At 53.1% G+C, this 24,431-nt stretch overlaps 8 protein-coding genes across 8 annotated transcripts; 4 read left to right on the forward strand and 4 right to left on the reverse strand.

Moving 5' to 3' along the window:
• Window positions 1-1,651: 1,651 nt before the first annotated feature.
• On the forward strand, window positions 1,652-2,562 carry Z519_03484 (uncharacterized protein; the record flags this gene model as incomplete). Its single annotated transcript, XM_016761234.1, has 3 exons — window positions 1,652-1,951; window positions 2,010-2,270; window positions 2,296-2,562. 3 exons carry the CDS (start codon window positions 1,652-1,654, stop codon window positions 2,560-2,562), a joined length of 828 nt encoding a protein of 275 aa, XP_016623084.1.
• A 132-nt stretch (window positions 2,563-2,694) lies between these two features.
• Z519_03485 (uncharacterized protein) lies at window positions 2,695-3,621 on the reverse strand (the record flags this gene model as incomplete). Its single annotated transcript, XM_016761235.1, has 1 exon — window positions 2,695-3,621. One exon carries the CDS (start codon window positions 3,619-3,621, stop codon window positions 2,695-2,697), a length of 927 nt encoding a protein of 308 aa, XP_016623085.1.
• A 610-nt stretch (window positions 3,622-4,231) lies between these two features.
• On the forward strand, window positions 4,232-7,261 carry Z519_03486 (uncharacterized protein; the record flags this gene model as incomplete). Its single annotated transcript, XM_016761236.1, has 1 exon — window positions 4,232-7,261. One exon carries the CDS (start codon window positions 4,232-4,234, stop codon window positions 7,259-7,261), a length of 3,030 nt encoding a protein of 1,009 aa, XP_016623086.1.
• Window positions 7,262-7,614: 353 nt separating this feature from the next.
• Z519_03487 (uncharacterized protein) lies at window positions 7,615-8,877 on the forward strand (the record flags this gene model as incomplete). The annotated part of the gene is made up of 1 exon (XM_016761237.1): window positions 7,615-8,877. The coding sequence occupies one exon, from the start codon at window positions 7,615-7,617 to the stop codon at window positions 8,875-8,877; it is 1,263 nt and encodes a 420-aa protein (XP_016623087.1).
• Window positions 8,878-9,404: 527 nt separating this feature from the next.
• Window positions 9,405-10,697, forward strand: Z519_03488 (uncharacterized protein; the record flags this gene model as incomplete). Its single annotated transcript, XM_016761238.1, has 1 exon — window positions 9,405-10,697. One exon carries the CDS (start codon window positions 9,405-9,407, stop codon window positions 10,695-10,697), a length of 1,293 nt encoding a protein of 430 aa, XP_016623088.1.
• Window positions 10,698-11,448: 751 nt separating this feature from the next.
• Window positions 11,449-11,845, reverse strand: Z519_03489 (glutaredoxin; the record flags this gene model as incomplete). The annotated part of the gene is made up of 2 exons (XM_016761239.1): window positions 11,449-11,606; window positions 11,695-11,845. 2 exons carry the CDS (start codon window positions 11,843-11,845, stop codon window positions 11,449-11,451), a joined length of 309 nt encoding a protein of 102 aa, XP_016623089.1.
• A 1,109-nt stretch (window positions 11,846-12,954) lies between these two features.
• Z519_03490 (uncharacterized protein) lies at window positions 12,955-14,653 on the reverse strand (the record flags this gene model as incomplete). Its single annotated transcript, XM_016761240.1, has 2 exons — window positions 12,955-14,523; window positions 14,597-14,653. The coding sequence occupies 2 exons, from the start codon at window positions 14,651-14,653 to the stop codon at window positions 12,955-12,957; spliced, it is 1,626 nt and encodes a 541-aa protein (XP_016623090.1).
• A 1,151-nt stretch (window positions 14,654-15,804) lies between these two features.
• Window positions 15,805-17,775, reverse strand: Z519_03491 (uncharacterized protein; the record flags this gene model as incomplete). The annotated part of the gene is made up of 1 exon (XM_016761241.1): window positions 15,805-17,775. One exon carries the CDS (start codon window positions 17,773-17,775, stop codon window positions 15,805-15,807), a length of 1,971 nt encoding a protein of 656 aa, XP_016623091.1.
• Between the last annotated feature and the right edge of the window lie 6,656 nt (window positions 17,776-24,431).

Genomic DNA, 24,431 nt, shown 5'->3' on the forward strand with positions numbered 1-24,431 from the left:
TCGTAGGCCCATTTGCTTCGGGGTCAGTCTGCAAGTAGTGAGCCCTGGAAGAGCCCAGCTTTGTCGTCCTTTCTCGGCCATAGCTCCATGACAAAGTCCTGCTCTGGAAAACACTGGTTGCATCATGGCTCAGGGAATGGGCTAGAACTTGTGCAATGATAGGATCGATATTTGTCCAAGCTCCTCAAGACATGACTCGGCCTCGAACTGTATCGCTGCATTTGGGGCTTCTGGGAGTATAGTTAATACGAGGAGGATGACCACCCGGGGAGAATCACTAAAAGCGGACAGCCAATTGATGGTCCGAAAGCTCCTCGTATCAACGCAATCAGGTACCGGCGAGCAGTGGACATGCACGGGTGGTACTTTTGTGGTTCGTAGTTCTCTGAACACCACTGAGATGAGGGTCCCAAAGGGAATGGAGATAGACAGTGGGCGGCCCGCTTGAAGCAGATGTAGATATATACCATTCCAATTTGCTGCTTCCTATGGCGACTTCTCAAAGACTGCTCTTGGTTTTCCCTTGCTGACTCGACCCCTGCCTTGTGCATACGGCACTGGGTACAATGACTGAAGAAGAACAAGAATCTGGGCCATCGCTCTTGATGGGAAAGGCCTACTTTGTTGTTGATGTGATGTGCCTCTTTTAATATCGGTCGGCTGCTACCTCGCATTGTCTCTCTATCCCTCCCCTTTGAGGTGTTGTTTTTTCAATATATCACCATCTCTTGCTAGGGTCTGGCTACGAAGTCTGGAGAAGGAGCACGCTCGTCATGAGGCGCGAGGGTCGCAGTGCTGCTGTCAAGTTGAGGTCAACAAGGCCCCTCACACCTTACTAACCCGACAGTACCGAGTAAGAGCTTGGCCCATGTCCGGGTTGAGCCAAAGGAGACCAAGCGGTGGGACACGCTTCCCACAGATGATTCTGAAACGGGATGCTCTGCGCTGTTGGCTCTGCCCTGACCTGCTCTCACTGCTCTCGCCGCTCTCGCCAAACCTCCACCTGCCATTGGCTCCCTTGTCGCAGGTTTCTCTCCAGCGAAGCCTCCAACACTCCCAGCGTCTCAGAACCTGCCTCAGCCAGTGGTCATACTGCTTGGCTGGCTTCTTTGACTCGTTGCCTTGGTGGCCTATCCCAAATCTGAATCCCAAGTCAACCCAAGTCCAAAACCCCCAAACCACCCCCGGCGACGTCGACCGCGGACGGTGCCGTCAAGTGGTGTGCTCGTCCAAAACCCCCTGGACCCTGAGTTTCCTCGTCCTTCTCCTTCTTGGCCCATACTCCATCGTCCTGCGCCCTCTGCAGCAAACTACGGTGCACTTACTTTTCCACTGCATCAAGCGGTGTCGACAAACTAGTCTCTACCTGCTCTCAGTCAGCTCGATCCTTTCACCGAACTGCAGGTGCCGTAAACATCGTGTAACCTTTACACTGCGGGCTCGACAAAACTTTCAACAAACGCGCCTAACCGCTGGACACGGTTCGCGTTTACCCATCCTGCGCTCATTCTGTTGAACCTGTGCCGAACCAGACGAGCACCTGGCCTGCGCTGCGAGCGCGAAATTACTCAGACGACGTCGACAGCTCGATCTCAAGCTCGCCTGGTCTCTCTTTGGTTGTCGTTGAAAGTCCAATCAATTTCTGCGAACCATGGCGCAACCAACTCAATCAATAAAATGCGTGGTAACTGGCGACGGTGCCGTGGGGAAGACTTGTTTGCTGATATCCTACACCACCAATGCATTCCCTGGCGAATACATTCCCACAGTCTTTGACAATTACTCCGCCAGCGTCATGGTAGATGGGAAGCCCGTTTCCTTGGGACTATGGGATACTGCCGGTCAGGAAGATTATGACAGATTGCGACCACTATCATACCCTCAAACAGACGTCTTCCTCATATGCTTTTCCATCGTTTCACCGCCGAGCTTCGACAACGTCAAAGCAAAGGTAGAAGACCCCTTTCTCCTCAACTTTGGTAATTTTGCCACTAATGATTTGGGCGTAGTGGTACCCCGAAATTGAACACCACGCTCCTAATGTACCTATTATCCTTGTTGGGACAAAGCTAGATTTGAGGGAAGACAAAGCAACAGCGGACAATCTGAGGGCGAAAAAGATGGAACCTGTGTCTTATGAGCAAGCCCTGGGGGTAGCTAAAGAGATCAAAGCAGTCAAATATCTGGAATGTTCGGCACTCACACAGCGAAATCTGAAGAGTGTCTTCGATGAAGCCATCAGGTGGGAGACTTCTCCATATGTGCAAGACGTACATTCTACTCACGTTGCTACAGAGCCGTCCTCAACCCTCGACCTACGACAACCAAGAAGAAGTCGAGGTGTTCCATCCTCTAGTCGTCTTCGGAGCACGGTTCTGGATTGGGGTTATCTGGGATTTTGCCTTGTTTCTGACTCGGGATGCATCGCAAAAGGTGGTTATAGACTTCATCTGCGTCGCTGCTTCCTGGTTCCCATACAATTTTGCCTTACTTCTCCTAGGCCAGCCTCTGTACACACACCAGACACGGTTGGCCTGGGAGCGATCTCACGCATACGAATAATACAGCGGCAATGTAGGCAGGAAAGGAGGCGTTGATATAGGACGGGATTCACATCCAATATCTTGAGCAACAGCCGGCCTACTTTATCACAACTTTGCGTTTTGTAGCCGCTCCCAGCAGGATCTCGGTCACTCAAAGCGTTACCCGAGACAGTCGACTGGGATGGATGTCCCCACGGTCGTCCTTGACCTCACTGCCGGCCACAGCGGTTGCATTTGCACCCGTCTCAGGCGGACCTTTTTTCTTCAACCCGGCCTTTTCGCGCTCAGCTTTCTCCTTGATCCTTCTCCTCTCCCTCTCCTCTTTGAGCTTTTCATTTCTCGTCTTGATCTTGGCCTGGCGGTCTTTGCTTTTTTTACCGCCGCCTCCGGCGGTCAATTCAACATTTATCCTTCGCCCTTTGCGTTTCTTTGCTTGCCTCTGTGGTGACTGTTCTCCTTCATTTCTCCCACCCTCTATTCCGTCTGTTCCTTTCTCCTTGCCATCTGGGTCAAACATAGAATGATGATACAGCTTCAAACAAGTCTTCATTTTGTCGTAGTTGTCGAATTCAACAAACGCAAAACCCTTGCTCTTCCCTGTTTTCTTGTCCGTCGAGAGGCGCACAGAAGCCGGGGCGATTTTTGAGAAGTGCTTCTTTATTTGCTCTGGTGTGGTCTCGAAAGGGAGGTTGCCAACGAAGACAATGAAACGAGTAGGAGTAGTCGTTTTCTTTTTGCCGTCATCCCTTTGAGTTCTTGGTTTCTTCGTTTTCTCCTGGGTCTTTCCTACACTCGTTTGGGGGATAGCATCGCTTGGGTCCCCCGCTGTCGAAGCTGCATCGGCAGCAGAAGTGGTCGTGCCCTCAATGATAGAGGTTTCTTGTCTCGTCTCCTGCTCCCTCGACTTTCTCTGCTTTTTAGATCTCCTCTCCGACTTCGCTTGCCTTAGCTGTCCCTTCGACTTCGCCGGGGTGTTCGACACCGCCGTCTGAGGATTAAGGTTCGGCTGTTCTTGAGTAATGGTCGAGTCATCCTGATCGTGATCCTGGGCCAGATCCCACTTTCTCTTCTTGGACATTCTCGGATACTCTAAGGGAATAATATCTTAGTAAGAGCAGGTCAGTAAATAATCTGGCGACCAAAAAGGTCATTCAAGGCACCGTTCACAACTTGTGGAGGTTTGGGGGGGAAAAAATTGATCTGCGGACTTGGTCGGCTGAAGTAAGTCACCAGGGAAGATCGGAGGGCACGTCATGCCCCCGAGGCAGCCGACAACCTACCACTCACGGGCCTTCCCTCACTGGACCTTGTAGGCACATTGAGCGCCACTGAAGCGCAGGGCAGCCACAGGCTCACTGTCAAGCGCTGTTCAGCACTGCCCCATGCATCGACTCCAAGTTCCGGTTAAAATGCCTACCTGATACGGCGCAACCTGGCCAGTGTACACGGGGGAAGGGCACAGCGTACAAATCCTCTTTCCTTTCTTTTCAGCGTTGCCTTGAGATCCACGTTTAAGAACGTCCTGTCCGTTTCCTTCTGCCTTGGTCCGTCAACGCTCTGGCGGCCACATTCCCTCAACTTCCCCTCTTCGTCTCTCCGCTATGATTGACAGATAAACGAGGACGCTCGACGTTGTCCCATCCCACGTCTCAGAAGCTCCCCCTCCGACTCCCAGCTCCAGCTCTGCAATGGCAGTCTACGCCTCTCAGCTTGGTGCCAAAGGGCCCTTTACAAACCATGCTCCCGTTCTGCCAGCCCACGCGCCTCCAGCCGGTACGTTTTTGCCTGGCACCAAAGTCCAGGTGGGCGATCACAGGGTTATCATCGAGCGGTATCTCTCCGAGGGTGGCTTTGCCCATGTCTATGTTGTCCAGCTCCCTCGGCCCGTTGATGGAAATCAGAAGGCTGTGCTCAAACGAGTGGCTGTCCCCGACAAGGAGCATCTGGCCAACATGCGGACAGAAGTCGAGACCATGAAAAGACTGCGGGGCCAAAAGCATATCGTCAAGTACATTGATTCGCATGCTTCCCAACTAAAGGGCAGTGGATACGAGGTGTTTTTGCTCATGGAATTTTGCCAGGGAGGGGGACTCATTGACTTCATGAACACCCGGTTACAGAACAGGTTGACCGAGCCCGAAATCCTCAAGATCTTTACCGATGTGGCCGAGGGTGTCGCATGCATGCACTACCTGAAACCTCCTTTGATGCATCGAGATTTGAAGGTTGAAAATGTCCTTATATCCACGAGTGGTTCATCTAGGATATATAAACTCTGTGATTTCGGTTCTGCGGCTCCTGCGAGACCCGCTGCTACGACCGCTGCGGAAGGTCGCCTAATTGAGGACGATATCAACCGCCACACAACCCTACAGTACCGCAGCCCCGAAATGATCGACGTCTACAGGAAACAACCCATTGACGAGAAATCAGATATTTGGGCTCTCGGGGTGTTCCTATACAAGCTTTGCTATTACACAACGCCCTTCGAAGAAGTTGGGCAGATGGCCATCCTCAACGCAAAGTTCAAATTCCCTGGCTATCCACGATTCTCTGACCAACTTAAGCTGCTGATTGCTTCCATGCTTCGGGAACGACCAACAGACCGACCAAATATATATCAGGTGCTACAAAAAGCATGTCAGTTGGACGGCCGTGAATTAACGTTCGAAAACATATATGCTCGTCGGACGCAATCCGAAAGTCGTAAAGACCAAGTGCTACCACAACCATCTGGTTCGCAATCTCGAACTGGGGCCACCTTGTCTCCTCCAAAACCGGCAGCTCCCCCAACTATTCCTGATATCGAGCCAATGCGGCGGGGACGACCAACCAAACCTATATCTCACCATGGTTCAGCAAAACCGAGCCCCTCACCTCTGCGAATGATGGACAACTCAAACTCCGATCCCTTTGCGGCACTGGACGGGAGCAAGGCTTCTGTCGAAGACGAGCTTTCTTCAAGATTCCCGACACTGGATCAGTTCTCGTTACTGACTGACAAGGGCCAAAAATTTGCGTTTGAACCTCAGACCGAGAAGAAGAAAGAGTCTGTCGATGTGAATCTTGCACAACGAGTCACGAATGCTCTAGCGGATGATGCATTTGCAAGGCCACCTAGCCCCGCAAAGCCGAAACCACCAACAGACAAGCCCGCACCTATTAGCAAATCGCAGACTGTGTTGCAGCATAAGAAGTCCCTAGAAAGTAAAGAAACACAAGCTCGAGCGAATGCAGCAAACCCACCACCCGTCACTGCTCTCAAACCCACTATGGTGTCCATCGGCACCATGACCTCGCCATCACCACCTCCAACAACGGACGCCAAACCATTTGCAGATCGCCCAATACACCGATTTGCTCCCAGTGATCAACCTCTGAAACTTGCTGCGGCGCCGCAGAAATACGAGAGCATGGAATTGCCTCCTAGGGAGCCCCGTTCTTCTCGCAACAAAGACGCATCGAGGTTGGCAAATCTACTCAGAGAAGATGGGTACAGGTCGCAACTTGCTGGGGATATGGAGCCAAAGTCGCCAACTTCGTCACGTCCATCTTTGGAAGGCGGTCGTCCGACCATGCGGGAGCCCAATTCTGGAGTGAGCAGGTCAAGGTCGCTGAATTTCCGAAATCGACCCGCCAGTGTTAATATCGGGGCGAGGCCGACTCACATCAAAGACAAGGAAATCAAAAGCCTTGACTATGACACGACGTTCAAGAGTGCAGAACCTGAAATGGCGCCTTTGACGCATGTCGAATCCGCAACAAATATTGCCTCGGACGTAGACTTCCTCAAAGCTAAAGAGGAGGAAGAGAAGTCACGTAAGCATCATAGAAGGTTGGGCAGTGGTTCGAGGCATCTCAAAAGAGCCAGTCTGCCATCAATCGTCCCCAATATCGCGGGAACGACCAGATTGTTGGCAGGCAAGTTTGGAGACGCTTTCAAGATGTTTGAGAGCAACAACGACCCGACTCATCACCGGCAGCGGAGTGACTCGCCCTCCCGTGACCCCATTAACATTCTCACCCCAATTGCAGGTTCCGAGGCCACAGATCTCAGCGACGACCGTCAGCCATGGGACGACATGGAGGACCTTTCACCTGAGATGAGACGAGAGATGGAAAAGCGGAAACTCGAGGCCGAAGAAAGAAGAGTAGCTCAAGCAGCCGCAGAGTACAGGCAGCGAGTAGCAGCAAGAGGGGCCGGGGCTGTAGGGAGCAGTGGAGGGGTTGGAAGGTCGGCTACCATTCAGAACAGGGTGAAGTCATTATTGAGTGAAAATGATCGACCTGCACAGAAGACGGCAACGGGCTACGGTCACTACACCGAATCTTCATTGCCTCAGCAAGCGCATGCAGATGACAGGCGGCCATCTCAACCGTCCAGGGCGCCCCAAGCTCAATTGACTGGCAAACTGGAAAGACACAGCGCCCCTGAAGTTGCGGCGTCTGCACCAGCCTCTATGACAGATCTCAGCAGGGTAGATTCCCGAGGACAGAAGCCGAGCGCGCCGCCGAAACCAAAGGTGCTGCGGACCGGGGGTATAGCAGAGTCGGCTGTGGTGAGTACGAGCGAGCTGAATGCTCCTGCTACGAACGTCGATGATGACTGGGAGGCAAACTTCAGCAGAAGGTATCCGAGCCTTGCTGGAATCGAGATGGTGGAAACCTCGATAGAGGGACCAAAGAGCGGCACGGCTGTGCGCACAAAAGAAGTATAACGAGGAGGTAGAGCACATGTAGAATCTCAGCCAGGCATACGCGTTTCTGTTGAAGTCGGCACTGGTGTGATTTGCGTCAAACTAGTGAATGAAAGTAAAGTGAAAGTTGGTGGTTACAACGCAGCTGGTAGTAAAGCCTGCCATTTACGCACCCAACACTCTGCTTCTTTTCCTTCCAGACTTCCATCTTCGACGGTAGCAACCTCTTCTTTTTATCACCTCTACTATTTCTTACGCAGAACCCTTCGATCCATTGGTACGCCTTGCATGGTGATCCCGCTCACCAGCCCTCGAGGCTCAGCACGGCGTTGTACAAGGCTTCAACCCCTCGGCGTGGGGCTTCAGACGCTCAAATGACCAATCCACATCCACCCCTAAACCCTGACCACGACAAGGATCATGGAGCCGGAGTCGGGCCCCCACAACCCAAGGGCACTGGGAATGGCGCCGGAACACCCAAGACCCCCTCTACCAGGGCTGGAAGAGTTGGCAGGAACTTTCGAAATGTTCGCACACAACACGTTGTCCGTCACCAGAAGACAGCATATGTCTACAGAATTGGCATACGCCTCCCCAAGGAGAAATTGCGACAGTTCCCACGGTATAACGGCAAAGTCGGCAAGTTTTTGCATGATGGTAATGGGCCGTTTGTGACGCTCAAGGTCCCGCCGCTACATACCATTCTCAACAGGGGGGGTGGGCAGATTCGAATAAACACATCTGCAACAGCAGTCTCAGCAGCTATTCTGCCAGCATCTACAGGGACGCTTTTGTCGGGAACTCCATCTATTTTCTCCGAGGAAGGGCGTGACTCCGGTCTCATCACTCCCATCACCAACGAGTCTTCACCTGGGGGAACTTGGCCCACCAACCATCTTGGTCACGAGTGGAGGGGTGCTGAGAAGGAACTTCTGTTGGCTACCACTGGATCCAGCATCGTACACGATCAACCTAGACTATTTTGTCACGATACCAGACATCCGGCCGCTTCTACAAGCTTTGAGGATTCGTTGGTGTTCTCCAGCAAGTCCCGCTCCGACTTTGAGGATTTTCCTGTTGCCGAGCGGCTCCTGAGCGCCTCCAACGCCAACGATACCACAATGGCGCCAGTCAAGGACACCAGCAACGTGCACAATACCATCAAAGATATAATCCAACATCTTACAGACATCCAGATCCAAACCCATGGCTACATCCCTGCCACCCAAGACTTGCTTGTTGACAAACTTACCGATCTGGCCAATTCTCTCTCCCAATTAAAACGCCTAACTTCGCCCACCGAATCTCCCAACAACTATATCCATCAAGTCGCGATAGCCCCTGAGATAGTGGACTACGTAGACGATGGCCGCAATCCAGATATTTTCACCCGAGATTTCGTGGAGAACGTACAGAGAGGGAATGCGGTGATCAACGGCAAACAACAAGCGTTTAAGGAGTTCACCGAGATTTTTGCGCAGAAGTTGAAGGAAGGGATTCCAGGCGTGAGTAGGGAGGTGGATAGGGTACTGAAGAATGCTGGGTTTAATGAGCAGGATGGTGCAACGGCGAATGGCGACGAACAGGTGGGTTTACAGCACGGTGACGGGAAGGAGAACGGGCCTTCGAATGGGTAATGGCTGGCTGAAGGGTTGGCCGGTATTTCATATCCATGAGAAGTCCACGACACCAGCGAGAAATCCCAACCGCTTCAAAGAGACTTGCAAAGGTATCCAGCTATTGAGCACTATGGGTGAGAAGATTAAAGGCAGAAGTATGACTGTTGTGGCATAGTCCATCGGCATGGCCACGTTGGGCTGGGAGCATCAGTACTATGGGAGCTCAGGTGCAAGTGTGCTGAAGCAACATGTGGAGCTAGGCAGTGTCCAGAATGAGCCGCAATATGGAGTTGACTGCCTGAAGATGAACAGATTGCACCATGATCGAAGGCAACTTGGCTAGCTAGCTTGGTGCAAAAGGCTGTCGCATGTCAATACGAGGCTGAGCTGTTACTATTTTACTGGCTTGGCCGGAAAAATCCTCCGCCCCGAGCTTCGACTGGCGTCATCACCCATCAGTTGTCACCTGCTGTAGTTCATTGTCCTCCACAATCACCGAAGCTGTGTCTTCTTTACCTAGCCATCTTCGCGGTAACTAGCCCGCAATGAATACCTCACCAGCACGCACTCTCCTTTCTAGGCGAGTGTGCCGCTTCACATCCTCGAAGCTAAGACCAACATGCACGCCAACACCCAGTCCTCGCCTAAGTCGACTCCTCTCGAGCAGCGCCCCAAACAATGAGTCTACAAGCGCACAGTCATCTTTCTCCTCCCCCATCCCGACTTATGGCTCCTCCGAATTACTCCGTCGAAAATACCAAAAGAACAACCGGGAATCCGACATCAAGAAGGACAAGGCCGAGCAAGCCAGAACAGTAAAACGCATGCGCTGGGCTGGGTACGGGATTGCAGCTTGTACTTTGGCGATCTTTGGTACTATATCACTATACCCGGATCCCACGAAAGAGAAACAACTTGAACCATCAAAGACGGAAGCTAAGTCTACCTCGAACGTCGTCCGATTAGACGCACCTCCCTCCATAACCAGCTCAATCATCGGCCCCTCGTCCAAGCCCAAAGACGACGAACAGATAGCCACTGGCACAAGTTCCATCCCCTTCTTCCCCAGAATCATTCATATCGCGTCCGACGCACCACCATCCACTCCGGCCTCTGCCAATGAAGGTGGCCAATCCGACGTGGAATACCAGCTTGTCGGTTTAGGAATCCGCACTGTGTCACTTCTCGGCATTCAGGTATACGTTGTAGGCCTCTACATCGCGGTGCCGGATATTGCCGCCTTACAGCAACGCCTCGTCCAAGCAGCCGTGCCTCCAAGCGAAAGCGTTGCAACGACGCTTGTGCCCAGCGAGAAAAGCCAGCTCAGAGAGCTGCTTCTCGATCCAGAGCGCGGAGAACAAATTTGGAATGAGATCATCAAAGATGGCCAATTACGCACAGCATTCAGGATCGTTCCTACCAGAAACACCGATTTCATGCATTTACGAGACGGGTTTGTTCGCGGAATTACCGCACGCTCGGCGCATTTCGCCTCGGATAAAAACGACGACTCCTTCCAGGACGAATCGTTTGGCGCCGCGCTCAACGAATTCAAATCCGCATTTGGGGGCAGTGCACGGAGGAAACTCCCCAAGGGCGACATCCTTCTTTTGGTAAGAGATGCACAGGGAAAGATGACCGTGTGGAATGAAGTCAACAAAAAGGGGGATAGAGTTCAAATGGGGGTCGTGGCAGATGAGAGAGTGGGTCGACTATTGTGGTTGGGATACTTGGCTGGAAAGAATGTTAGTAGCGAGGATGCGAGGCGGAATGTCGTCGAGGGCTGTATGGAGTTTGTGGAACGGCCAGTTGGGACTGTTGCGACGCAGGTTGTATGAGGCGAGATCCAGGTCGGATGAGTGATATCAGGGGCCCAGGTGCATTGCAGAATGGCTGCGTCTCCATGGACTTCAAATGGACGCGACCTTTTTTTCAGATGAGATTGAAGAGCGCGGTATGTATCCCGCAGGGCATGCCAACGAACTGTTGACCGTGAGAAAGAAGATTGAGGAGTTGCGACCTACATACTCGGCTCACAAAACTCACTGGTGTAACAAACTGAGGGACAAAAGGAAAAGCACCCTCTGGGATAGGTGTTGTGTACAAGTACATGAAGAATGGAAAAAGACCATGCATGCATCCATGCTCTGAGTTGTACGTGCAAAGCTCACCATGCTGTAGAATTCAGTCGGCCTGTTGCGCCGGGCTTCTTGTTGTAGGACGGGCCTTGTCTTCGATTTCCTCAAAACGATATCTTCAGTCAACGAACGGAAAGTGTGTGCACAAGACGGTATGGTATCTCCGCACATAGTTGAACAAAATGGCGTCTCTGCAGGAAGACATTCTTCGCCAAAGAGGTATGGTATTCATCATCTATCCGAGTCTTGAACCAGCCATTGGGTTCACCATTGAATTGTGAATTCTATCCCCCTTCCAGATATCTGGCCGCGGCCGAAGACTTGCAGCGCTGCAGTTCTATTGTGATACCGATTGCCGCGAACATCGATCGTCGAGTCTGATCTAGCCCGCGTGTCAAACAACTGTTGCATACGGACGAGGTGTCCTTTTTCCACACATCTAGGCGGTCGTTTAAAGAGCGCCCGCTGCACTCAACAAATTATTGAGTTGCCCTCGTCTCGCCTGCAAATCCGAATTGCCTCCAATGTGTTTGTGGTCGATGAAGATGTTGGGAACACTGCGCTGGCCCGTGATCTCTTCGAGAGCATCTTGGATTGCGGCGCCATCGTCTAAACAAGGAACCAAAAAAAAAGTGTCAGCACATCCTGCCGGCGAGGGTGCTCGGGCGTGCAGAAGGGGGCGCAGAATAAGACGTACCAACTTCATCCAACTCCAACAAATAGTATTTTGCTTTTAACTCATTCAACAGCGTCTTGGAGGCGCGACAGTATGGGCAGTAGCTCTTGGAGAAGACCACGACGGCGTTCTCGTCGATGATCTGTTGGGCCTTTTGTTTGGCGGCAGACATGGCGGCGGGTGATACCGATGGAGAGGTGAAAAAGGTGCGTACGAAGGCGCGGAAGGGGGAAAGGATTGAGGAAGCTATTGTGGCGGTATTGTTTCTGGGATATGAATCTAAAGAAAGGGCTTCGGGGGAAAAAGAGGGTGTATGGGCCTCTATATGTAGCTGTCGCAGCAGGGGCCCGAGATGCCGTGCGTTTCTAGACTCTAGTCGGTGGTGATGACTCGGTGAGGATTACCAATTGGAGAAAAGACAGCGATTGCGAAATCAGCGCTGGGAATCAATGAGAGTTGCGCGAAGAGGCTTTTTGGGACGCAGATTGACAAATCTTGGAGGGCGATGACGATGATGGCAGCAGCGGGGGGCCAGTTCGGTGCTGGTGGTGCCGGTAGTAGGGGTTGATGCGAGATGGTGGCAGTTGGCGCAGTTGGGTGCAGTTGGTGGAGGAGGTTTGATATGCGATCAGTCATCAGCGCGGGAGAAAAGCCGGGAGCCCCAATGTGGTTAGATCCATCCGCTGCTAAAAGTGGCGCAGGACCTTCTCCCTTGGGCCCGAGCTGTTTTCGCTGCAAAGCTGCAAGGCTGCCCAAGGCTGTGCCAACTCCCTCCCATAATCAACCAAAGCAAAATGGAAAGCAAGGGCGTGCTCTTGATCTCGACTTGTTATGCTTGTACACGGGGCGTCCGCCTTTGACACGCTCAAACCGAGACCATTGGGTCGACCAGCGTCGCGACGGCCAGGGAGATGGGGTCGGTGTGACTTCAGATCCATCTTTCTTTCGAGCACTGACCTCGTCCTTGCACCCAGCACCCTCATCCCAATCTGTCGCCTCCCTTCTCTTGTCTCTGCTATCGAAACAAAAATGGTGTGAAAGATGGTCAAAAGCCTGCTTTCATTCTCGTACAGCTCTTTGCGAACAACCTTCTCCCCTGAGTATCTCCTAGCACAAACCGACGAGGAAAAATATTGGTTCACTCCCGCTAAAATTGCAATCATGGAAAAAAGCAAAGCATAGGTCACACACTGCCAACAAACCCCGTCACAAATGAAATTGAAGCCCACGTCTTGTGAATCTGTACAGAAGAAAGTGGTCGGACCGTTTCTGCCCATCTCCTCACATGACGACGCAGCACCCGCAGCCCTTCTCCTTGACCTTCTCTTCCATCTCGTCTTGCTGCATCCGCTGCACCTGCATCCTCGTGTTCGGTTGAGTGGGCACAGACGTGATACTTCCCATCCCAGGGTTTTGTGCGGGATTCGAGACCCGGGGCATCGTGCTGTATCCGCCATTCTGGCTTCCTCCCGTGCTAGGTCTCATGCTGCCAGCTCCAGAATTCCTGACGCCGGGCCCGGGTTTCAAGGGCCAGGCGCTCCCGCCGTCAGCCACATCAGCCTCCTGTTCGCCTAACTGCGGCGACTGGGGAATGATTGGCGAAGGCGACTTGACCTGTCCATTACCCGTATGAATCGCCAGAGGCGAGAAATTCCGGTCATACGTGCTGGGAACCGCGCCTTCATCTTCCCACTGCGCTTGTTGTTGTCTGCGAGCGTGCGTTGGAATGATTTGCTCCTCGGGAGGGAGTCTAGGATCTGGTTTATACATGGTGGCAAGCCACGGCGGATCCCCTTCAGGTCGGTTCACAGCTGTTCGAGGCCGATCTAATTCTCCTGACCTCGTCCCCGGTCTTTGATTTGTGGACGGCGTTGCGCTGGGTTTGGCGTTAGTCGAAGGTTTTCTTGTTGTGGTAGATGTCTTGCGTCCGGCTGACGTGCCTGGCGGTGAGCCTTGGGCGGTTTTGGGTCCATTTTTGGTGGGCGATGATGTTTTGGATGTTAATTGCTTGCTGGGAATCGGTGTCGTGAGGAATGTAGAATCGCTTTCGTCCTGCATCGTCTGACTTCCTGTGCTTCCCTTTCTGGTTCTGGTCTTGAAAACAGGTATTCCATCTTCGGGACTCATACTGTTACTAATAGTACGCTTCCTGACCAGCGGGGTGTCTCGTTCAATTCTTTCTTGCGGTATGGGCAGTGGACTCGACGTCAACACTGGTATTTTTGAGCCTGACTTCCTCAGCACAGGACTCAAATATAGTTGAGACGCCGTGTTCTCGGCCGCAATCTCCTCCGGGGTGCGGAAATCCCAGTTGGCTCTTTCGTCCTCTTCGGCTTCTGGTAGAGGCTCGGGGAGCCGTGTTTTCGTCTCCTCTGACTCCACCCTGCGATATTCGGACGGATTGCGGTCCTCACTTCGTCGACCTCGACTTGTGTCTCTTTGCCCACCCTTGGTCACATTCCTCCTTGCCTTGGCCAGGTTAATACCGGCCGCTTGCAGTTCCTCGCTTTCGATCTTGGCCAACTTGTCCCGATGAATCCAGCCTTCGGGATCGTCATCGGCGGGCCGGTACATGTTTTCGGGGATATCATTGTCGGCGTGATTCTGACTCACATTACCACTGCTTGGATTGCTCTTGTATAGATCAAGCAAGCTGTCAGGCTCGCTTCCACTCCTTATCAAACTTGTTTCCCGCTGGCCCAACTCTTCAACTCTATTGTGGGAGACTGGTCGCCCATTGACGCCAGTGCTGTCTTTGCGGTTTGGCGCCAGGGAGGATAACGGTGTACGCGTGGATCCGGAGGAGTTCTGGCGCAGTCCTCCAGGGCGGTTCTTGTTTGTGGTCGTGTTCTGGCGCGTCATTTGTGTCAGTGCCGTCCAATCCGTGCATGTAGCGTGTAACCCTAGCACAGCGCGAACTCACCTCTTGACTTGCGGAACCCACTGCATCGTACGGCGGTCTGGCCCCGTTCACCACCATAGTAGAAGGTCCTGCAGTTGCTATGCCTGCCATCAGCAGTATTAACCACTATTGATGTGCGCGAGCTGGGCCTCCCCTCCTCTCAATGGGAATGCGCCATGTACCACCGCGAGACCCAAGTGCCCATACGAACCAACCCGTTCCCAAAAATAGCCTTGACCGGAGCGACAGGGGACGAAGTCGGACAATAACGTCTCGACGGGCCCTAAGGTGAACGAAGGTGGGCGCGGTACGCAGAAAGAATGCTTCGTATCGAGGGGCTTGCAGAATGGCGGTCTGCAAAGGGGGCGAGAATGCGGGATTTCAGGATCTAGGCGGAAGAGCGCAGGACGGGGATGGTGAAGAGGAGATCAATGCTACAATATCATGGGAAAGAAACTATGCTTTTGCCAGACAAAAGGAATAAAGACCACAATCGATAGGGCGTGAGGGCAGAATTGTATGTAGGTGTGCTGTTGTTGCTTGGAGGCCTTGGGACCTTGATTGACGACCGTGAACGTCGGGGGCGTTTTCTCGCTTAATCCGACTCAACTCTCCATCCACGTCCCATGTCAACAAAAAAACGGCCACTGGCACTCACTAGCCACACAAGGACCCCCAGGCAATTTCATAGCCAACACGATGTGTCCAATTCCGAGAGCAAACAGCACCTTGGAGCATCATGTCGTTATACTCGATTTGGTTTCGTCATTTCGTCAATTCCCTCTGGGGAATTATTTGTCATATACGAGCTATACAATCCGGTCGTCCCTCTAAAATCAGCCAAAATCCTTCTCTTTGTTCAAGGCTAGCACTACCCTTGGGGGTGTAGGCGTTGATAAGTCCTGTCGACCTGCGGTTTCTGTCTGGTTTAAACCCTTCCCTCCCGGGGGATGCATATTACTCGGATGCCATTCCATATGTCTCTCCATATCCCTTCGACCGTGTCCATGCTCGTCCAGCCCAATCCATTCCCCCCCTAGTCGCCCAGAAAACTTGTATTTAGACAAAGTCGGCGCATCCGAAGACGGCCATGAGTGAACTCGTTCATGATATATACGTGAGAGAGGGGTCTGTAAAGTTTGTCCCCGGCGAAGGTGATGTCGAGCAGGGGCATCTGTTCGTCGTCGACCTCGCCTGGCTCAACAGGCCAGGCAAAAGAAGTGAGGTCTTTAATAGGCGTTTACCGAAGGCCGCCGAGGTGCCATTCGGGGCGCTTCACGGAATTGAGATCGATCGTTGGGTTCGCGATACTCGTACTGCGAATACTGTGGTTCTCGACGAGGGGTGACGTGGACCTTGTCCGCAGGATATGGCCGGGTATACCTCGAGGGCTCTCGTTCCTCGGGAGACTCTGCAAATGCCTTTTCACGACCACTGTTGTTGCGCGAGATGGGTGGCGTGTCACGGGGAGAGCGTGGCGATGGTCTCTCCTCGTATCGTGCGGACTCGCCTCGTCGGGCGGTAGGAGAGGGTGGAATAAAGTCCTGCATCAAAGATGCGCCACGAGAGGATTTTTTGTTGGTGTCAACCCGAGGACGCTCCGGTCTTTCCTTTCGGCGATCGGGTTCCCGTGATGGCTCGACAACAATGGACTCTGGGCTACGGTGATATCGTCGGTGAGAACGATCGTCGCCGTAGACCTCCCGGACGCGGGGGGTCCTTCCGTATTCATCGGCGTCAAGGTCCTGATCCACGATCTGATACTTGGTTGATGTGGTCGATGGATATCGGGGCTTGCCAGATCTTGGCGGGCTCTCTTCCCGCATCTCGGGTGTGTGCGGACTGGAACTGCTGCCATATCCAGAGTCATGCACATTTATCTCGCCATGCTTCAAGTTGGAGCCTTTGGCGGGTGCAGTGTCTTTTCTCGATGACGACGCTACTTTGGGCGCTGGTGTAGTCTGAGAACGGTGCAGACCCGGCGGGGCCGCTCTTCGGTGGTCAACACGATCTCGCTCCCGTTCCCGCTCCCGGTCGCGCTCCCGGTCATGATCCCGTTCACGTTCCCTTTCACGCTCCCGTTCACGCTCCCGTGTCGTGGGTCTCGGTGGGGCTCGCTCTTCGACATGAGCTCGGAGGTTGGATGGAGAGGATGTAGCCTTGGTGAAAGGTGGTGCAAAGTAGTCGTCGGTGTAGGTGCGCCGCCCCTTGGACGAGCCGGGTCTCTTTTCATTGTCTGAACCACTCTTGCGGCCACCACCACCCCTCGACTCTCCGATCCAGTATTGATAAGCATCTGATCCGTTCCGATCCAGGCTGGGGCGATTTGTTGCCTTGGCCATATAGGCCTTGCTCTCCTCGTGGTGTCTTTCCCATTTCTCATCAAAGCTCTCCTCATCAAAGTCGCGAGGCCGCTCGGTCCGCGGGGACGTTCTGGGTCTCTCTGGAGGACGATCGAAAGCCGAGGTGGTCCTGGAGCGAGACGACTTCATCGAAGGACGAATTTCCGGGTAGTCGTCGGAATCGCTGTCGGTGCCTTCGAAGTTGGCTTGTCTTCTCCTCTGTGCCTTCTCGGTTCTTTCGCGCCTCTTCTCCTTGTCGTTTCTCTTTTCGTCTGCTTTGCTAGTCCTGATCTTCTCCGCTTGAGCCTTGAATTTGCCCGCTGCCATTGCCGCAGGCCAGACGCCCGTCGGCTTTCTGGATTTCTCGGACGTCTTGGGAGGTTGAGCGGTGCGTCTTTCAAAGTCGGGGTACTTCCGCGAGGTTGTTCGTGGAGGTTGCTCATCATACGGGTCTCGGCAATCATAGGCATCGCGAGGTTGGCGGATCTCTTCAAAGTAATTGCCTTGGTCATTGTACTCGCGAGGTTGGGATGCCGCAGCCTGCGGTGCAGGTCTTGTGGGATAGGTACGAGTGTTGGTTGACGGTGGCGGCTCTCTCATCATCGTCTCTTTTCGAAGCTCAGCTAACCGCACCTGGTCATCATAACGTTGCCTGCGGGCAGGGTCGGAGAGAATCTCATAGGCCTGCTGGATCTTTTGAAATTCATCTTTGCCTTTCTCTCGCAGGGCTTCGTCCTTTATCCGATCCGGGTGGTACTTCAGAGCGAGTTTCCGGTGAGCGGCGCGGATAGCCGAAATATCAGCATCTTTGGAGACACCCAAGGCCACGTAGGGATCTGGGGGCACGGGTGAAGCCATGGTTGTGTTCAATCCTGGTACAGATGGTGAAAGGGGTGGATTTTAAGCAGAAGAGTGGGATCGAAGGAGGAGGTGGTGGTGTTGTTGTTGTTGTTGTTGTTTTTGTACAGGGCGGTCAACAGGTCGTGGCGTGCATTGTGTTGGCCTCGGTCGGTGGTCGGGATTTGAGTTGGCAGGTTTGGAGGTGAGGTGGCTGGTGAAGAAAAGACAGTACAAGGAACAAAAAACAATTACAATAATAATGATAGTAATAACAAATGATGCTGTGAACAGGTTCCAGAGAGGCTTGGAAGCAATCGACAAGTGGGTTTTTTCTTGTTTGAAAAGGTCCAGGTGCAAGTCGAGGTATTTGGTATTTGGCGGATGCGCAGCGTCAAAGCCGCTGACGTTTGGGACAAAGGAAGGAAAGAGTTCAAGGGGGTGGAAACCAACGGCACCGCGACGGGATCAAGGGAGCGAGGGAGGCACCGAGTCAACGGACTACGGGGGTGTCCCGATGCGGTGGTTTGCGAGAGCGTGGTGTGTTTGCCAGCAATGGTGTTTTCTTCTGGCCCTGATGGCTGATGGCTTTTGGCTTTTTTTGGCTGATGGCCGCTGCCGGCTTGCCCCTAGGCGATCGACGATGGATGGCCTGGTTGCTTCTGGTGCTCCCGATCCGCGTGGACGATTAGGTAAGGGGGGCCGTGTTCGATGCTGCAGTTTGACTGGCACCAGCAGCGGGCACCGGGGGCTGTGGTCGACGTGTCGAGAGGGCAGAAACCCAAGGACGTAGCAGGTTGGGTTGAGATACAGCAGAGCGGATGGATGAAAAGTAAACGAAAAGAGTAGGTTTGACCTGAGACCCTTCAGAGGGCGACGGGAGGCAAATAATGGCTGGTCAGTGTTGCGAATCAATGGCTATGTGTCTGTCTGGTCCTGCATCTTGCAATTGAAATGGTATAGCCGCGGGCTCCTGGCCTCCTGGACTCCTGGGCTCGGACTCTGAGGTGAGAGAAAGGCAAAAAAACTCAATCCTAGTACCGGATACGCAGTTTGGCAGCTCGCTGTTCGCTCACTACCAACAAGCTGCGTGCTGGATGCTACGGAGGGCGGAGAAGAGAGCCAAATGAGCCAAACAAGCCCAAAGTGGAGCTGCCGGCCGTCAGAAAAGAGGCGCGGCTTGGGCGTGTCGTCATTCGTTATTCGCCCAGTTGGCAGTTTGGCCCTCTTTTTCTTTCTCTTCTGCTTGGCACCTCGCACCTTCACATCTTTGCAGCACCCACCATCCATTATTCATCACCTGCGCCCATTCACCCTCCCGGCCGTTCCCTTGCTTTCCTACGGCGTAAGTACGCTCTGGCTACCCGGGCCCGACCCTTGTTTGCCTCAAGCAACTCTGAACATCAACCCCTCCCCTCCATTACCCCCTTCCCCCCCCGAACAATTCCGCTTCCCAGGGTTGATGCATGTTCTATCGACACCATCCACTGCCTGTTCCTGCGTGCCTGTGAAAATCTTGCTTGCCCTCTTCCTAAAACGTGGCGTGGTGGCCTGTCGATCTTACATGCTTCAGGGGAAGAGGGGAAGTTTTGCGGGCATATGAGCAACAGACAATGTGAATGTGGTACCACCAGTGCCCGCTGTGGTGACTGCGTTGCAATAATACCTCCGGGACCGAGGACATAGCCTAGGTACTGGGTACAGGGCAGTGGTGGCAGCGAGCTGTCATGACACACTCATCGTCACTCAGGTAGGAAAGCGATATACGGTCAGCCCAGCCCCCATTGACCCGTATTGCCCGTACTTACCAAGTACACGCCGTGTCCCACTGCACCGCATCATTGGGGGGCATGGGGGGGGCAGCACATGGGTGGCATAGGTAAAGATAGAACAGCGACTGAGGAGTGACGGACGGAGAACAGACTGCGGTGGTCGCCCATCCCCTTCCAGCTGACCCGTCCCGCTGCTCTCACTCTTGTCTTCCCAGTAGTCGGTACAGTATCTCTCACCTTTCATCACCAACCTTCCAACCAACCCTTTCCCCATCATCTGCTTCGGCTTCGAAGGCACTTTGTGACGCCAGGCGACAACCCCATCGCTTCGTCCCCCTCCAAATGACTTTGATTTGACGTTCTGATCGCCAACAACTCGCCCGCTTGTATCAGTGTGCAATGTGTCACGCTTTCACATCACCAACACAACTCTCTACTGGTCGCCCACCGGTCCCCACGAAGCTCCATTTTTGATTCATGCACATCGCTGGCCATTGTGTGCCGGCTACCAGGAACTTCGACCACGCTTGTGACCCTGTTCTTACTCGCCCACGTCGTGCCACAAGTCACGCCTGGCCCTTGACCGAAAGTCATCTCCACGGTGAGGGAGCCTGCATGAGTTTCCCCCATGCCTCCACTCAAACAGAGATGGGTGATGTCGCATTGGACAAATTCATCATTTTGTCCATTGTGTCCATCTCCCATTCAATCTAGCTTGCGAGGCGCAGCCCAAACAGCCTCCTACTTACTTGTCGCAAAGACCCAATGCATGACTAGACCAGGCCGATGGGAAGGTGTCCCTAGGCAAACTCGCAGATGGCCATGGATGTGTCTTCAACTGGGGTTTTCAGCAGGTTCTGTCCGTTCAACCCATCCAAGTCGAAGCGCCGAAAAAGCCACTGCAGCGAATCCGTGGCGCTGAGGAGCTTTTTCCTGAGTCCTGACAGCCCCATGGCCCCTGCACTACTCCACCCATAAGCCAACCGAGCGGCCCTCCACGCGGACCGCACCCCAGACCCGTCCAGACGCCGAACAAAGGAAAAGAGAAGACATGACCAAAGAGGATGTGCCTGTTCATGATTGGTGGAGCCTTCCTTCCATCTTCCAACTTCTACGAGCACGCGCACCACGCGTTATCCCACACGATCGATCAAGGACCAGACTTGGGCAAAGGTCCAAGACAATACCCACGGAAGTTTTGTTGGAGGGTTGCGAGAACTGCTCAGCGATCTGAGGCTGTCTGAGCTCGGGGTTTGGCGGGCATCTTCGATCTCGCCCATAACCCCGCACCGATCTCAGGCGCCTGTTCCAAATTCTTGCCTGAACAACCCTCAAATGTCTCGAGGCAATCGTTCAGACATGCAGACTAACCAGGAAGCAGTCCCATGCGCCACCCAAAAGCTGTGCAACCGATCGATTCCTGAGACACCTTCTCGAATCTTTGCGGACATGTCATAAAGCGCCTCCTTCGCCAATCAAAACCCCACAAATGAAGCCATGACCGCCCTCTTCCTTGCATGTCACACTTTCATGTCGATCACATGTAAATATCTCTGTTCGCGCCTGGCACAGAATTGGATCACAAACCAGGATGAACATTATTGTGCTTTAGTCTCACAGCGAATCCGACGTTGGCAGAGGTTCTGGCTCCTTCCAAATGTCGTGTTCGTGGATGCCCAACCTCGAATTGATTGAGCAGACATCCAGAACATGACCCCCAAGGAGGAATGTAGCCTATCAGCATCAAGCTCTCTTCGCAAAGCGCCAAATCGGTTCCCAAGGACGTCCAGCCGAGAGTTATCTTTGTTCCAAAGCCCCAGGTCAACACGACCAATAGGCCACCAAGGCATGCATGGTTTGTGACACAAAGAGTCCTTGCTGCAAGTTCCACGAGACTCGATCATTTTCAGCCTCATTTCAACCTAGCAGAGGCTTCGAGACCCAACCTGTCGTGTTCAAGCAGCCCAACCCAAAGGGCAACCCATCAAAGCACACAAAAATTAGCTTAGGGCGAGATTTGCAAAGTCGAGCTTTTGACGGGTTCACTCGCCACGTCTGTGGCTGATGCCTGTTTTGTGCAGACTGTTGCAGGCAGGACTCCGAACCGGTCGACATACCCGTTACTTGAAGCCGTTTTTCCTGCTCCCTCTTTCCCTTAACGGTCTATGTCCGCGGTTGCCTCGTGGCTGAGAACACGGTTTACGTGTGCATCAATTCATGGACATGAAGGCTATTGGGTAAGATGTGGAGTTCTCATCTCGCGCGCGACTGTCCAACCGAGCCCACGGGTATCGTCTATTGGTCAATTCTATTCCCTCGGGCGATGCGGTCTTTTTCTCGCTCGAGTCTCGTGCCTGAGTTAACGCCTGGCCGGTTATGGTATCTTCACAGCTTCAACGTCTGTCAGATGAATCTCTAGCGAGGTGGGTAGTAGGTTGAAAGCCGCCCTCGCCACGTTGGTTGTGCTCGGAGTATATTGTGTCACGGTGAGAAGATGCCTGGTAGTGGCAAATGGCGAGATGGATCGAAATGGTTCCGAAATGGTTTGGACGGCGATACTCTCACTTCTCGGTGGAGGCGAGCATGCAATTGTAACCTTCATCACATGATACTACAGTGCACTTGCGACAATGGATACGCAGTTGATCTGCCCCTGGAGCGACAGCACTCCCACCCGCGGAGGGTCTTCGAGTTTCGAGGGTGGGAATACCTGAGAACAATCCCGAAGAAAATCCTGATTCTCCGAGCCTGGACATCTCAAGCCATGCTTGTAGGAACTTGGAATATCCGACAGTCACAATATTTGGTCTGGAGACCTTATCTTCAGGGGGCCTTTTTCTGAGTTCCTGTTCTACACTGGTGGCCACCGACGCCAATCGCCAAACACTCTTAGTGATTTCCCCTCACGATCACCTTGTTCAATATTTCACAGTACGAAGATTGCTTCCAAGTCGCCGCTACCACTATCAATCAGGCATCCCTCCGTTGTTTCTTCGCCCCTCTTCAGCCACTCTGCGAGCTCTCTCAAAACCGCATATCTGATACCCACATCGTCTTCGACGTTGAAAGGCTGACTTTGCGAACCCTTTGCGGGGAAGCCGGCGGGATAGGCAACAGTCTTGGGGTCCTCCACAACCATTTGGTGGCTGAACGCCCCGGCCTCAGAGGCGAACGTGAGTGGATTGCCCGGTTTAAGCAAGGGAAGCAGGTATTCTTATCTCGACATTGCCTTCGCCGTCGCCATCCATCAAACCACTCACAAGCTCACTGAAACAGATCGGACCAATGGCCGAACTTGGAGGTGGACGCGGCAACCTTCTGCCTTGACACAGCCAAAATCCAATGGAGGCAGAGAAAGGTAAGGCGCTCTGTGCTGCCATCTGGCTTCCCCTTTCCCGGCTGCATGCGTGTGGGTGGACCGAGCGTGAACAAAGAATCCTTGGCAAAAGAAGGGCGCCATCAAAATCTCTCATGCTATGGCAAGCTGCACAGCTTCATTGGTGATGTTTTTGAGTGATATACGACAGGAGCTTGGAAGGTAGCTTGAAATTCATGGGTAGGTCCGTGAGCCAATCCTTACGTCTTCCCTACCCTCCTTTTTTTTTTGAGCTATACCTTTGCTGCCTTGTCTTTGACCACCACGATGTGCATGGAGTGCTTCGTCTTGGATTTTGCAGCCACGACTAGGACACCCTTCGCATAGAGCGGGACGTTTTGTTCATAACTCCTTTGATGCTCGTCGGCGTTTCCCCGGGTGACAGATCCCTGTTCGCGCTTGGGTACATACCTGGACGTTCCTGTCCCTTGACATGTATCAGAAACTCTAACACAATGTTATGGCCGGTTGTCCACGAAGGGCGACTTGCAATTCCGGAACGAAGAGAAAGTTGGCTGATAGCGCCATTTAATGGCGCGAAGGTAAAGATGCCAAACAGATGTTGGACACCTCCAGAGACCATGTAAGATTTCTTTTACGTTTGGCCTGCCTACCCGCCACTCGTCTAATCTCCACGCTCAATGTGGCCGTTCACCTCCGGCTGCATGGATGGTCTAGGCACCGTTTCTTTCTTTCAGCCGCACCATATTGAAAAACTCTCCCGTCTCAGCCTAGTCGCCAACATGAGGCTCTGCGGCATAGGAGTAGAAACCTCGCAATCGACACAAGCGGTAGGCCTCGTACGAAACAATGGCGTTTCAACCGCGGTACGACGGACGTGGTAGGTAAAGCTCGTCGATGCAGTCTACAATCGGGAGAAGACACCCGTTAAACCCCTTTACAGAAGCCATCCGCAGCTACGTACGAGGACGAGTGGCAAGCCCTGTCAGGTTCAGCCGCATCACCACACTATTGCGATCACTACCATCACCATCACCATCGCTAGTATTACTGTTGCTATCGCCGCCAGCTAGCCACCTATCCTACAACCCTTCAAGCCCTATACATAATGTCCAAAACTCATCTCGACGTCCGGTATGCGGAGGACATACGAGTTCTAATTGGCATGGTGCAGGGTATGGCAAGCTACATTGATAGAATTCTAGCCGATGCTCGTGCTCATGTCTAAGATCATGGTCCCCTCTCCCAAAACAAACCACCTACGCTTCCTTTTTTCCTCACAAAAAAGCCAACCATGCTTTCATTCTGATACTTGGTACTTAAGCCCTACCTTCTCTCGCTGCCTGCCTACATGCCCTCGTATGTAGCAGTCATGTAAGGCTCTGTAGCGAGGACGACTACGCAGCTAGCGACTAGTGGCAGATTGATGAATTGACTGACGGACTGGTTGATTGGCATTCCCCCTCCCCCCTTTCTCTTAGGCTACCCAGCTACTGACAGAAGAGGGAAAGAAAAATACACAACTTCGTTGATCAGTGCCTCCAGAAGCAGACAGGCAAGCAGGGTGG

Source organism: Cladophialophora bantiana (assembly GCF_000835475.1).
Source record: "Cladophialophora bantiana CBS 173.52 unplaced genomic scaffold supercont1.4, whole genome shotgun sequence".
Lineage (NCBI taxonomy): Eukaryota > Fungi > Ascomycota > Eurotiomycetes > Chaetothyriales > Herpotrichiellaceae > Cladophialophora > Cladophialophora bantiana.